At 55.7% G+C, this 13,833-nt stretch overlaps 1 protein-coding gene and 1 long non-coding RNA gene across 4 annotated transcripts in view; both read right to left on the reverse strand.

The window, feature by feature from the left end:
* VAV2 (vav guanine nucleotide exchange factor 2) overlaps window positions 1-12,868 on the reverse strand; it is a 98,642-nt gene extending 85,774 nt beyond the window's left edge. For all 3 annotated transcript variants that reach the window (XR_014028024.1, XM_081339934.1, XM_081339933.1), the window contains exon 1: window positions 12,235-12,868. Coding sequence is in view for 2 of the 3 variants with exons in the window: in XM_081339934.1 (XP_081196060.1) it covers window positions 12,235-12,498 (264 nt within the window). In the remaining variant the exon portion in view is untranslated. The remainder of the gene's footprint in view (window positions 1-12,234) is intronic.
* LOC308675009 lies at window positions 5,026-8,613 on the reverse strand. Its single transcript, XR_014028025.1, has 4 exons — window positions 8,404-8,613; window positions 7,185-7,366; window positions 5,538-6,153; window positions 5,026-5,494 (listed from the first exon to the last, which is right to left on the reverse strand). It is a non-coding gene; the product is annotated as an uncharacterized lncRNA (long non-coding RNA).
* Window positions 12,869-13,833: the final 965 nt, after the last annotated feature.

Here is a 13,833-nt window from a genome sequence, read left to right on the forward strand (position 1 = left end):
GAGCCCCAGGAAAGACTTAATGGGTTCTGAAAAAGCTTGCAAGAAGATTGCCAGGACTCGTGCAGGCTCTGGCCAGGAGCCGACACTGACCCGAAGCTCCCCACCAGGTCTCTGCAGGTCTCCCCACCCGGTCTCTGCAGGTCTCCCCACCCGGTTCATCACAGCCATACTGTAAGCTGGGTTTGCTTCCTCATGACGCAGCTCCCGTAACTCTTTACTCAATGGAAAGAATGCAAAGCAAATTCAAGGCAAACAGAGTAAAGCACGGATGGAAGCATCGAAGCAGCCACTGCGCCAAGCCAGAGAGGGCTCCCAAAAGGCAGAGAGGCAGACGCAAGGAGGAAGCTGCCGCCACCGCCCACCGATCTCCTGGTGCCAAAGCAGGGCTGCTCGTGAGTAACTGACGGGGTGGGGGTGGAATCAGCTGGTGCCTGGACCAGCTCTCCCAACAGGCTTCTCACCCGGGCCTTGCGTCCCAGCCAGGAAAAATACTGCAGCATTTTCCCTCCAAAATCAGCCCTTTGGGGAAGAGGCGCCATTTGAAGCCCCAATGCTTGGTGAAGAGCGAAATCAGCGTCCCAGTTACACAGACACATGAAGTATTTTCTGAGAAAACCTCTCTAGAATTTGTGTGACTCCTCACCAGGCACTTTTCCTGCTGCCCCCATTTCTAAATAACTCAACAATGCATAAGCTTCCTCCCCCCCACCCCCCCAGTCAGAAAAGAATCAGGGAGTGAAGAGCGCAAAAATCTTGCAATCTGCACCAAATCCCAACTGCTCAGCCAGCAAGGACTCTGCTCTGCCCTCCCTCCCATGGAGGGGCAAGTCAGCCATTCCACCCCTCCAGAGCCTCTAGCAGCTGGACCTGCCCCCCCCAGGTGAGGGAGTCTCAGCCCTGCCACCCAATGCGCCAGGGGGTCCCTGGGCCAGTCCCTCTCCCTCCAACCGAGGAATGCCCCAGCGGGTATTGCCGCCCAAGGCCTCCGAGTTGATGATGGGGGGAAATGTGGCAGGGGGGCATGGACAGTGAGCGGGAGCGGCTGCCATGTCAGTTTAATTAAACATTAAACTGAGGCTTTTTTGTCGCAGATCATCCAGCCCTGGGGAAAAGTGCCTTCCACTGCATTGCTACCCTCAAGAGGGCAAAACCAATGTGGAGCCTGATAAAAGGATGTTAATGAAGTTCACCACATGGCTTTATTTGCTTCCTGATCCCTAATACCCTGCAAGCTGAAGACTCACAACTGCCAGGCGCAGATTGCATTCAGCGGCAGTTGCAGATTTGCCACAAATCCCCAGACGGCTTAAATCCTCTGCCCCAAGGGAGGGGACGGGGTGGAGAAATGGAGGGCTCACCCCACAGGGCTGTTGTGATTCAGGGTCAGCCTGTGGGTTCGGCAGTTGGGTTGGACGACTCAGAGGAGGAGGAGGGGGGTGTTGAAGAGCTTGCTGATGAGAGCCCTCAGCCAGGCCCCTCCCACCTGGTCACGACGGAGACCCAGCTGTGTGAGCCTGACAGCGTGGATGAAGATGACCCACAGCTGGCCCTGTTCAAGGACACCCAACGCAGGAGGCAGTCAATCAGGAGTAAACAGAGGAAGGCAATGGGGCACCTCGGAAGGAGGCAGAGAGAAGCCACGCCCTGAACTGTATAAAAGGGGAATGCGTGAGAGGGCTGGTTTGCTGAAGGCAAACCGCTTGAAAAGCTCCTGTTTCTTGGTTCGTGTCTTGTTTGTTTTTGTATCAATAAATTTGGCAGGCTTAATTCCAGCCTCTTGCCTTCTTGTAAAAGGGGTTGTCACTGCCTTTTCTGCAGGGCCGGTAGCAGGCTGATACAGAACAAGGGCAGCCATCATCTCATCTGCCATTTGTTAGCTGCCAATTAGTGATTGGTGGTCTGACATGTCAGCTCAAGCAGGGAACATACCTAATGCTCCTTCCTCCTCCACAACCACCCTGTGAGGTAAGCTGGGCTCAGAGAAAGTGACTGGCAGAAGGTACTGAAGGCTGTAGAGCAGGGGTCTTCAAACTTGGCCCTTTTATGACTTGTGGACTTCAACTCCCAGAATTCCTCAGCCAGCATGCCTGGCTGAGGAATTCTGGGAGTTGAAGTCCACAAGTCATAAAAGGGCCATGTTTGAAGACCCCTGCTGTAGAGGCTTCCCTCTCATTCCTGGGAAATGCCACGACTCTGCCAAAAACATCAGAGTCCTTTGCCCAGCTGGGCAGAGGACCAGGCAACGGGGGGGTGGGGAGGCATGAGAGCTTCTGGGCATTTTCAGAGGTCAGTGCTCTAACCTACCATGACCCCCACCCCCCATTCTCTTTTCTATTGGAGCCAAATTCCTGGGGAACAGGCCCCTCTGCCCCCCACTGGGAAGGCAGCTCTCCCAGGGAGGCGAGGGAGAAACAGCACCCAGTTCCAGGCCCTGGACTGGAGCAGTCCCAGCTGTAGGTGAGGATCCAATGATGGGGAGCGCCATGAAGAGTCTGAAGCCCCCCTCCCAAATGAAAGGGAAGGCCTCTACTAAAATAGGGGGGGCTCTTCTTGAGGCTGCAGAGGAGAAAAGCACTGTGCTGTAACTCTGAAACCTGAGAGGTCACGGCAAGAGCAATAACTGAACTCCAAGGGAAGGCTGGTGTAAGGACCTGCCCCACCTGGCCCCCTCAGGAAAGCACGACTCTTGACACTGTGTGGTCAATCAAAAGAACTTTTACTCAGAAACAATGGTTGCAGTAAGGTCAGGTGGAATCTAACGATCCTGCACAAAGCACCAAGCTCTTCTTCTCATTCTGAAACCCAACCCCCGCCCCCTCCGACCAGCCCACTGGCAGCCAATACAGTGCCACAAGTTTGTTTTGATCGCTGAGTTACAGGACAGATAGTGGGTCATCCTCAGGGCGCAGCAACGTTGGAGTCAGGCTGGAACTGGCAGGGGGAGAGTCCATCCCATCCGAAGAGGACCCCCCTCCCTAATTCCCATGCGGTCACAGCAAAAGTGAAAGCTTGCAAAGAATGCTCCCCCAGAGCCACCTCCTCCCCCACCAACAGACTGGCAGGGCACCCAGATGGGGACCTGACATGCTGCCACCCCAAAAGCCTGTAGAGCACAACATAACTAACATGGGAGGGAAAAACAAAGTTAGAACATTCGGTTAGGTTTGTCAGGATATTGATTGTGAAAATGTTCCACCAATCTAGGGGTCCTAATATGTCGCTGACCTGTGGGGAAATCTTTCCATGCCACTAAATATTAGAGGTTACCCTATGCATACGAGAGTCCAGAATCACCTCAAAATGTTGCTCTCCCACCCCATTAACATTAGTTTATGGTACACGTACAAGGGGAAGAACTGGTCTAAGGGGTGAGGAAATTTCAGTTTTCAATTAACTGCAGTGAGACCGGATGGAGCCGGTGTAGGGACTTTGGCAAGTCTAATTCTGCTGCGACTAGGTTAATAAAACGTAGTTTGATGGGGAAAGGCCTCACAAACTTAGGTCCCAGTTTTTTGGAGGGTTGAAGCCACTGCTTTGTGCAGACGTTCCTTCCGTGGTCCCCACAGTAGAGGTAGGTGCCTCTCTGGGTTGACCACAATTGCAGATTCCACCTAATATAAGGACCTGCCCCACTTGGCCCCCTCAGGAAAGCACGACTCTTGACACCGTGTGGTCAATCAAAATAACTTTTACTGAGAAATAGCGGTTGCAGTAAGGTCAGGTGGAATCCAACGATCCTGCGATCCTGCGCAAAGCACCAAGCTCTTCTTCGCATACTGTGCCGCAAAGTTGTTTTGAGAGCGCTGAGGTATGAGGTACAGGACACATAACAGGTCATCCTCAGGGCGCAGTGACCTTTGAGTCAGGCTGGGACAGAGTCCATCCTAACTGCGAAGACGATCCCCCTAATTCCCACATGGTTACAGCAAAAGCAAAAGCATACCAAGGAGGCTCCCCAGAGCCCCTCCTCCCACTCCACAGAATGGCAGGGCGCCCAAAATGGGACCTGACAGCTGGAGGGAATGGCCAAGACCCAGCATGTGGCCCCAGCAAAGGCTGAAAGACCGCTCCCACACTGCATGAAGGCCAGGAGGGACAGACAGACAGACAGACAGACAGACAGACACAGACACAGACACAGACACAGACACACACGAGACACACCCCTTCCTATCCACTTAGCCTCTCGCTCCTCGGATGGCTTTTCACGCCAGTGGCCTGCGACCAAATCATCCTTCTTGGAGGTTTCCTCCAATGGAGATTCCCTTCTCACTTAGCCAATTTAAACTAAGTCACCCGGCTTCTCCCATCGGCATTTGCACTGCCAACCCCCCCCCCCCGCTCCTGGGTCAGTCAGCTGGGGCTGAGCTGCCTCCTTTCCCCAATCTTAGGAGAGCAGCTGGCAGTGGAAGAGGGGGAGGGGCTGCCGAAGCCAGCTCTTCCTCAGGGGCTTTTTAGGAAAGAAAAGAAAAACCAAACTCCTGCATGGAACCCGTTTGAAAATAGCCACCCCCCCCCCGGGGACCCTCAAAGGCTCTCTCTCCATGCTGCGCTGACATCCAGAGGGGCAGGACCCCAAATCCACCTTGTCGCCTGGGACAGAGCAGGTAGCATAATGCCTGGAGCAAGGTTAAAACCTTTCACAAGGGGAGCTCCTTCCACCCTCACTTTCCAACTGTCATTCTGTAAGAGCAGCTGCATTTTACACATTACACAGCGTCATATTCAGATGTGCTCTCTGAAAAATATCAGCGTGGCAAAGAGTGAGGAACTTCCTGCTTCAACCAACATGGAGATGTCCCCAAGCATTCAACCAGACCGTGGCAAGACCACCCCTGGGCTCACCTCCCAACCACTTGTCCCATCAGAGATGCTTGCTGATCCATCCGAGCCTTTGAAGTGGGCCATCCACCCCTGGTCAAGCAAGAGGACCATTGCCCGGTGCTCTGGGTGGTTTCCAACCCTGGCTGCAGGGGTGGAGGGTGGACGCTGGTTCTACTCAACGGAGGCAACCGCAAATCTGCAGGAATTAGTGCCAAAATCTGCTTAGGGCCTTTCAGACAAAGCCGCCTTCTCTTCCAACAGAGCTGTGAAAGGTGTCAGGGAATGTAATTCAAAGGGGGGGAGGGAGGGAGGGAGGGACCGGGGTCCGTAAAATTCTTCTGGTGCACGTGCAGAGAACAGCCTGACCTTCCCCAGGTTTTCATAGCTGAGCTCCTTGTCTCCTCACGTTGGCCCTGATGAGTCAGCCCTGGCAGAAAAGGGGGGGGTAGCAGCTTTTAGTGACAGGGGGCTGCCCTTGACTGCCTTGGTTGGGCACAGTGGGTCAGATAATGATGCAAAACAGATGGGTTTGATGTGCAAAGGGGTACTTTATTCTCATATATTTATTTTACTGATCAATTTATACCGACCCAATTCCAAATCTCCCCTTGAGGAGTAGAAGTTTCTCTTCACTGTACCCAGCCCACAACCACTGCCCTGACCCTGACTGCTGTTTCTCCAGACCTACACAATTCAAATTTCATTGTGGCAACCTAGGCATATTGACACACGTCTTTCAAGAGACATCCATTCCTTGCAGCAGACATATTACCAGATGCTACTTTTCTACCAGAATTTATAATTTCATTATTAGTAAATATTTTTTTTACCAAAATAAGCAAATGTGCACTACTTTCCAGCATTTGTGTGTCGTGCACAAGCATTTGTGTTCTTTTCCCTGTCAGAAATGACATCTCAACCTTCACTCCAATCATATCCAGATTCGGCCACCTGACATTTGGGAAGCTGGTTGCGGGTCTCAGCCAACAAGACGGCATCTCTTTGCATCTCCTGCAAACAGGCCTCTGAAGACACGCCTGGCCTTGCAGATCTCTTGCCAGGACACGCGTGAGGAACGCCCCTCTTAGTCTGGAAGCGTTTCTTAAGCATCTCACTTGTTCCGGCTACACCCCCGGGATCCGTCTTCAACTCCACGGCCAGACACATTCCCCATCATCGCAGCCTGATCGCCATCATGTGTTTACTGAACAAAGATACGCTACGCTGACCTTCTCCCATTCACATTTTCCCCCCTGTAACCTGCAATTATTTGGTCTACACAGGAAAGCTGCCCAGGTCTTGCTTTGGGTCATGTCTGCAGTCTGCCTTCTGTGGAAGAGAACATAATTTCACTTTTCTAGTCCTCAATATCAGCAAATCAACCAAAGATCTAGCAATCTGTAAACTGCCTTCTTATTTTAAAGTTCCTCCGGTTTCACTTTTTCAGCCTTTCCGTCTTATTCCTTGGGCCTCCAGGGCATCCCTTTCCGATCTGTTCTTGGGCCCAGCCCTCTCCAGATCTCCCCCCCCCCATCTGCTTCCTCTGCAGGGGGCTCCGTTGGCCCTTTTCTCTTTCCCACCGTGCTTTTGCAAGGATAGGCAGTCCTCAGTTTACAACAGTTCATTTAGTGACTGTTCAAAGTTACAACGGCACTGGGAAAAGTGATTTATGACCCGTTTTCACACTTACAACCATTGCAGCATCCTCATAGTCACATGATCAAACTTCAGGCGCTTGGCAACTGACTCCCATTTATGACGGTCGCAGTGACCGGGGTGGGGTGGGGAGGGTGTCACGTGATCCCCTTTCGAGACCTTCCGACAAGCAAAGCCAGATTCGCTTAACAACCATGTGACTAACTTAACAAATGCAATGATTCACTTAACAATTGTGGCAAGAAAGGTCGTTAAATGGAGCAAAGCTCACTTGTTTCACTTAGCAACAGACATTTTGGGCTCAATTGTGGTTGCAAGCCGAGGACTGCCTGTGTCTGTCCCACCCCTCTCCCCCCGGCTCCTGCCCTCCCCCCCCGAAGAACTCCATGCCCTGCGCTCATGTTTGGTAGCCCAAATCTTTCCCACCGCTTTCCTTGCTGCTCCCCCCCCCCGTCCTCCCCTCCCCTCCCCTTTCTCCTGCTGGGAGACCCACCTACTTCCAGACTGCAACTTCCTCGTCCTGCACTCCTGCATCCCCGGTCATTTCCCAAGATTCACTCCCGACACTCCCAAATCAGCGTCTCTCCCTCAGCCCTCTACTACCCCTCCCCAAATATCTCTGAGCCATCCGTTCACGGTTTTCAACGCATGCCCTGTATGTAAATGCAAGGACAGAATTATGCTTAAACAGGACACTTGTGCACCTGAAGTCCACAGGTTGGGCTTTTTCCCCTCAGCAGAGAGCCCACCCGTGCTCTTTCATTCTTAAATTGCTTTTCTGTCCTCCTTCCTCTCCTTCCTATCCATCCATCATGTCACCAGTCCTTTCAGAACATTTTGTAAGGTTTCCAAAACTGGAATTTGGTCCTTCCATGATCACTATTCACTGCAATGTAAAATTCCTAATGTATGAATTCTTGCTTTTCACAAGCACCCCAAAAACCCCAAATTCACCTAAATCATCCTATTTCATTCAAAATTAAACCCAATTCTTCAGCAGGCATTCATGTCTTCACTTACAACAGTTCCCAGACACTGCAGCCTCCATCTTTTTCTTGGTTTCACAACAACATACTGTAGCCGGGTTTCTTTATTTTGCTCATTAAAGGTAAAGGTAAAGTTTCCCCCGCACACGCGTGCTAGTCGTTTCCGACTCTAGGGGCCGGTGCTCATCTCCGTTTCAAAGCCGAAGAGCCAGCGCTTGTCCGAGGACGTCTCCGTGGTCATGTGGCCGGCATGACTAGACGCCAAAGGCGTATGGAACGCTGTTACCTTCCCACCGTAGTGGTCCCTATTTTTCTACTTGCATTTTTACGTGCTTTCGAACTGCTACGCTAATTATCATTTCCTTTTACACACCGAGATACAACCCTCCCTGTGCCAAGGGCATCAGCAGATGCTGGCCTCCACTGCTTCTCCCGGCTTTTGCCAAGCGTGGCCTTCCCAGAACACTTTTTAGTAATAGGCAGATGGGGCAGGCGAGGCTGTGAGCCTTAGTTACATCCCTGCCACGTGCTGCGTTTGGTGCAAATGGTGCGAATGCCAGACCAGCCCATTTTGGGACAGGAACAGCCTAATTCTGCCCAGTGTGTTGCTCACCCTTCTCTGCAAGGCCTTCTAGAAACTATCTTAAAATCCCACAGACAAGGGGCTACGCGCAGGGCCACGCGCCACGGCATACTCAGAATATGACTGCCAAATCTAAAATTCAACAAAGAGAAGATGGAGGGGGCGGAGGAGGGAGGGGTTAGGGAAGGGAAGGACGCCTACTCACAGCAGGATAATAGGGAGGGCAGAGCCAAGCAAATGAAGTTTTAAAGACTTCTAGGATAATTGAAGTAGGTCGCCAAGGGTTTTTGAGTCTCAAAAACTTAATAATCCTACTTTCTTTTTAAAGACATCTGTACATCTTGTAGTACTCACTTCTCTTTTGGTCTCAAGAGTTCTGGCGTGCATAAAATATGCAGATCTTTGTCAGTATCTTAACATAAATTCAGTGATGGAGTCACACGTGTCTGAGCAGGCTGAGTTAGCTCTTCCTTTTGGTCAGCTAACAGAGAAGGCCGGTCTGAGAGTCTGCAGCAGGGCGTGGAGCCCAGACAAGCTGCCAAAAGCCAAGGAGAATTTGGACTCTGAGAGGAGCTTCCGGGCCAGAGGTGTTCACTGCCTTCCTGGAAGCCCACACGGGCAGCATTTAGCAGGGACCCCCCCCCCGTTCCCGGCTCTGTTGGGATTGAGAGAGTCCTCAGCCAGTCAGGACGGATCTTGGACAGATCAGCAGCCAGACAGATCAAAGGTTCTTACAGCCCAGCCATTATTTATTTATTTATGACATTTTAATCAGGGCAGCAGCCGGTTTCCAGGCACAGCCAGCAGGGGCAGGGGGGCACGGGGGACATGAAAATAGCCGCCCTCCTGGCTTAATCCCCAGCAGGAAGAGAAAATCTTCTGACAGGCGAAGCTCCTTCACCCCTGAGGGGCTCAGTTCTGAGAGCACAACATTTTTCAGCTGTGCGGCTGCACTTACACAAATACTATTGTCATTATTACTACTTCCAGCCAGGGAAATGCAGGGAATGCAGCATCAGAGTCGGTGCAGGGTGGAAAGCGCTCCACACAGGCATTGTGTATTAAATGTTCAAGCTTAACTGAACAGGGAAAAAAGGCAGAGGTAGTGCTATTAAAATTTAGCATTTTGCTCCAAATTTCAATGTTGTGACCCACAACATCAGTGACTCACCCCACCCCTGCTCCCCAACCTACAAGGAAGTTCAAAGGAATGTGCTTCTACACACACACACAATCACAGCAAAGGATCACAACTGCGGCCACTCGCTCCCCCCCCTCCCGCCTGGAGCCAGGGAAGTGGCATTCACACAAAGGCTTCCATGTTTGCCAGCAACCACATGGCTGCCCACGAAAGCAAAGGCCCTCGCTCACTGCGGGCACCAGGCAAGGGGCGAGAGCAAAGTGTTGACTTAGTTGCACAAAAAGGGCAGAGGCTGCTCTCGGACATCGGCACACATACATATACAGACACACACAGACACCAGCCAACTGCCACAGCTGAAAAGGGGGGAGAGGGGCAGCAGTCAGCCTGGGAAATGAGGCAGAAGCTTCCCAAACAGGTAACAGCCAGCCTTTGGGGAGAAGGAAGGGGCCAGGACATCTTGGGACCCCCAGTCGGTCCCAAAGCAGGCAGTTCTTCCACTGGCCAAGCTGGCCAGGCTGTCCCCTCGCAGATGTACGGCCTTTTTCTGGGGAACTCCTGCAGCTCCACCACCCACCACCCACCCCTGCCCTTTTATAGTTTCAGGAAACCTGGTGGGTTGCGCTCTGCAGCCCTTTGGAAGAAAAAGTAGACACTGTGAAAGCGGCAAGGAACCTGATGCCGCTTCTGGAAGTTGCAGGGCCAATGCCCAGGTCCGGAGGGGTCCATGGATGCCCCTTTGCCAAGACTGAGGAAGGCTCAAGGGAGGGAGAGAGGAGGAGAAGGAGGAGCCAGCCGGATGTCACCATTTTGGTGGCTGAGAACACAGCAGCTCCACCAGACTGGATGGGAAAGGAGTTGAGTCTTGTCAGTGAACCGAGTGGCAATCCTGGGCTTCGGGGGGCCCCGAGGCTGCAGGGTTGAAGAAGGGGAGAGGGATCGGTCTAAACACCAGTCACAATTTCTTTGTCTTCTGCATTTTCAATTTCTAGGGAAATTCTAGGAAATTAAAAATAGCTATAAACCTTTATCAGCCTTACAAAGTTAATGCTTGACATTTCATCATGGATTCATTCGAGTGCTGGGTGGGTTACCTACAGCCCACGGCCTTGGGAGTATCCTTCTCCACCACCCCTTGTCCTTTCTTTAAAGTAGGAATCCCTCTTAGATGGAGGGCGAGGGGGGGGAAGATTGCCACATTCACCGGGCAGAGCGGGAAGCTGACCAAGGGCAGCAAGGAGGAAGAGCAGCAAAAGGGCAGGAGGCACCTTCGACTTCCAAGCAGCAATTCCGTCCTGCCACGGCTGCCCCCCCGCCTCAGGCAATTCTGCACCCCCCTCTGACTCCAAGGCAGCCAGGCAGTTGTCCATCGGGCGAGGCTCACTTAACGGCTCAAATATTGCAACCCTGCACAAACCAGGCAGACTCCACCAGCTGCTGCCAAGGGCATCCGGGAGGGACTCACTCACCGTCCCTGCCTCTCCGGATGACTCCCATCCTCTACCTGCTCCCCTCCCCCCAACTTCTTTCGGCCTTCAGATGATGGGCTGCTTTTTGTTTAGTCCCTCCTCTGTTTGGGCCGCCTGGCCCGGAATGCGAGTTCTGCTTTCAGACACTCTCCTCTCTCGACCAAGGCCAGAGGAGAAAGGCTGACCACCTTAACACTGAACCCAACCAGCCTTTCAGTTTTTTACCTCCTGAATTGCCCCTTCTGTGTTTTCCTTACTTTCTGTGAACGAGAGATGCCAAGGAGGTCTTTAGCCCAGCAAACACGTGTGGGAAGAGATACACGGACTCCCCAAGACCAAATGCTGAGTCAGCAGCACCCCACTTTGACGCTGCGTGTCCCCGAACGTGCCTTCCCAGGCAAGAAGCCCCCACCCTTCCAAGAAGGGCCAGTTCTTCCCCGAAAGCAGGACTCTGCCCGCTCAGGCCAGGGTTAGAGGAGAGAGTGACCACTCCCTGCCTTCCCTTCTGCCTTCTGGCCGAAGGTCCTTTCCAGCAACTGGATTCCCTTCAGAAGCAAAGTGAAGGACGGAAGGGCAGAATTTATCTGCACAAGCCCAACAGACACAGAGACCCTTTTCAATGACCTTCACTTCCTCCTCGCCTGTCCACAGTCCAGGGCACGAATGCAAGATGGGGCGCTCTGCAGCTGCTCCTAGGGCCACAGCACGCACGCACACACAACACCCCCTCAAAATCTCCTCTGGGAGGGTGCGGGCTTTCCCCACCACATCCTTCCTTGCAAGAAATCAGTCACCATTACAAAGTCCACTCTGCAAAACTTTGCAAGGCTCAGATTTGTGCTCTCAGGAGCAGCGCAGCCCCCCCACCCCCACCCCATCAACCAGTATTTCTCCTCCCAAGCAGGACTACACGGACCATCCCCTGCCTGGAAAGCAGCCCTCCCCTTCCGTTGAGTCTCGCTCGGTGAAACAGTCCTGGGTGGAAAGCCCCACGGGCTGCAACTCCTCCCGGGGCTCGAGGGCCTGAAGTCAAAGGCCCCCCAATCTGTTCCCCTAACAGGAGATGCGAACCCTGCCCCCCCCCCAGCCCTGAGCCAGGCGCCTGGCGCGAAGGGAGGCTCCAGCAACGGGCCCTTCTCCGGGACGGCCCCGCCGCCAAGCCCCGCGGTCAGCCTGGCGAGGCAGCAGAGGCAGCGAGTCGCCCAGCCGCCTGCGGCCGGCAGACCCCGGCCCTGCGCAGAGAGCGCGGACGGCTGACGACGAGGGCAGCCCGCTCCGGTCCCTCCGCCCGCCCGCCGCGCACCACCGATCCCCGCGGGAGGAAGCCGGCAGGCGCCCTCCGGGGGACTCTCGGGACGCGCTTCCCGGACCCCGCGCGGGAGCTGCGGGGCCGGGAGCCCCTCCGGGCCAGAGGTCGGGGTCCTCCCCGCCGCTCCTCTCGCTCGCCCGGCGCCGGCCGCTGGGAGGCCGGGGCGGCCCTCGCTCGCCCGCCCGCCCGGGTAGGCTCTGCGGGCGGAAACGGCGCGGGCGCGCCTGGAGGCGGGGGCGGCGGGCAGAGCCGCGGCCTCGACCTACCTGCGACATCTGCGGACGGAAGTTGATGTCCTTGAGGTCGACGGAGCCGGGCGAGAGGTTGTGCAGCAGCTGGCAGAGCAGCACGCCGTCCCGCAGCGCCTGCGCCAGCTCGAAGACCACGGCCGAGGGCCAGACCACGCGGTGGTTGGCGGGCAGCACCTTGCAGTCGATCAGCCAGCGCCCGCACTGCCGCCACTCCGCCATGGCGCCCGGGGGCCGCGCGGCCGCGCGCGGGGGGCTGCCTACGCGGACGGGCACCGCCATCCTCGGCCGAGACGGGCGCCGCGCCCGGGGGCCTCCGCCATGGACGGGGAGGAGGAGGAGGAGGAGGAGCCGCGCCGGAGCTCACTGCGGAGGGTGCTGCCGGAGGACGGTGGAGCGGGGCAGGGCGCCCCGCCGCCGGCTCATGCCCGCCGGCCGCGGCTCTCTCCTGCTCCGCGCCGCCGCCGGCCCGCCCGTCCGCCCGCGCCGCCGGCTCCCGGGCTGCCCGACCGGCGAACAAAGAGCCCCGCCGGGCCGCGAGCGCTCCAAGCCGCCGGGCCGGGCCTGAGCTCTTTCGTGGAGAGGCGGCGCGGCGGGTCCCCGCCCGCCCCTTCCCTCTCCGCCCCCTCCTCGGCCCTGCGAGCCGGCCGTGGGCGGGGAAGGCGCGGCCGCGGCGGCTGCTGCTGCCTGCCCGGCTGGAGAGAAGCGGCGGGGCGGGCAAGGGGCGGGCTCGGCTCCTCCCCGGCTCCGGAGCGCGCGCCTTTCCCCGGCCGGCGAGCGCCCTGCTGCGACGCCGCGGACTCCACGCCGGCGCCGGGAAGCCTCCACGAGAGCCTTTGGTGGGAAGGCGCGGGGCGCGAAGGAGCCCCGAGGTAGCGGCTGCGTTTCGGCCTAGCCTTGCGGACAAGCCCCCCTCCGTCTCGGCCGAGGAGGGCGCCCCTTCCCCCCCGCCCTTGGGGCTGTGGAGCCCGAAGACGACGGCCGGCCTCGGGGGCCGCCTGGAAGGGGAGGCCGCGCGGGGTGGAGCTGCTGTCCGGCGCCTCGGCCGCTTTTTTTGCGAAGCAGCTCCGAAGGTCTTGGGACTTCGACAGTGGCAGTTGGGGGGGGGGGTTTAGCTATTTATGGAGCAGAAAAGGGCAGGAAGAAACGAAATAACGGGGGGGGGACAAAGGAAGCGACGGGCATCTCCTGCCGGGACGCTCTTCAGACGCGCCCAGAAAAGTTTGGGCGGAGGAGGCCGGTCGGTGGCTGCCTCTGCACCGCTCTCGCCCCCGCCTGCAGGTGCGAGATGGGCGGGGCGTGGGTTACGATGCCACGCCCACTGCCTGCGTTCAAATACTGACCCCCCCCCCTCTATATGCAACTTCTTCAGCAGCTGCAAGTAAAAGAATAAGGGAGCTATTGCAGTTTTCATCGGAAGCCAATTCAGAATTCTAATGCGAGACGGCACCGCGGTACATACAAGCATTATTTATTTATATCCCACTTTTATTATTTTTACAAATAAGGGGCAAACGTATCCAACACACCTTTCTCCTCATATTTTCCCTATAATATATCTGGGAGGTGGGTTGGGCTGGGAGGGGTGAAGAAAGAGGAGGGGGACTGGCTTTCTCG

Source organism: Vipera berus (genome assembly GCF_964194415.1).
Source record: "Vipera berus genome assembly, chromosome: 15".
Classification (NCBI taxonomy): Eukaryota; Metazoa; Chordata; class Lepidosauria; order Squamata; family Viperidae; genus Vipera; species Vipera berus.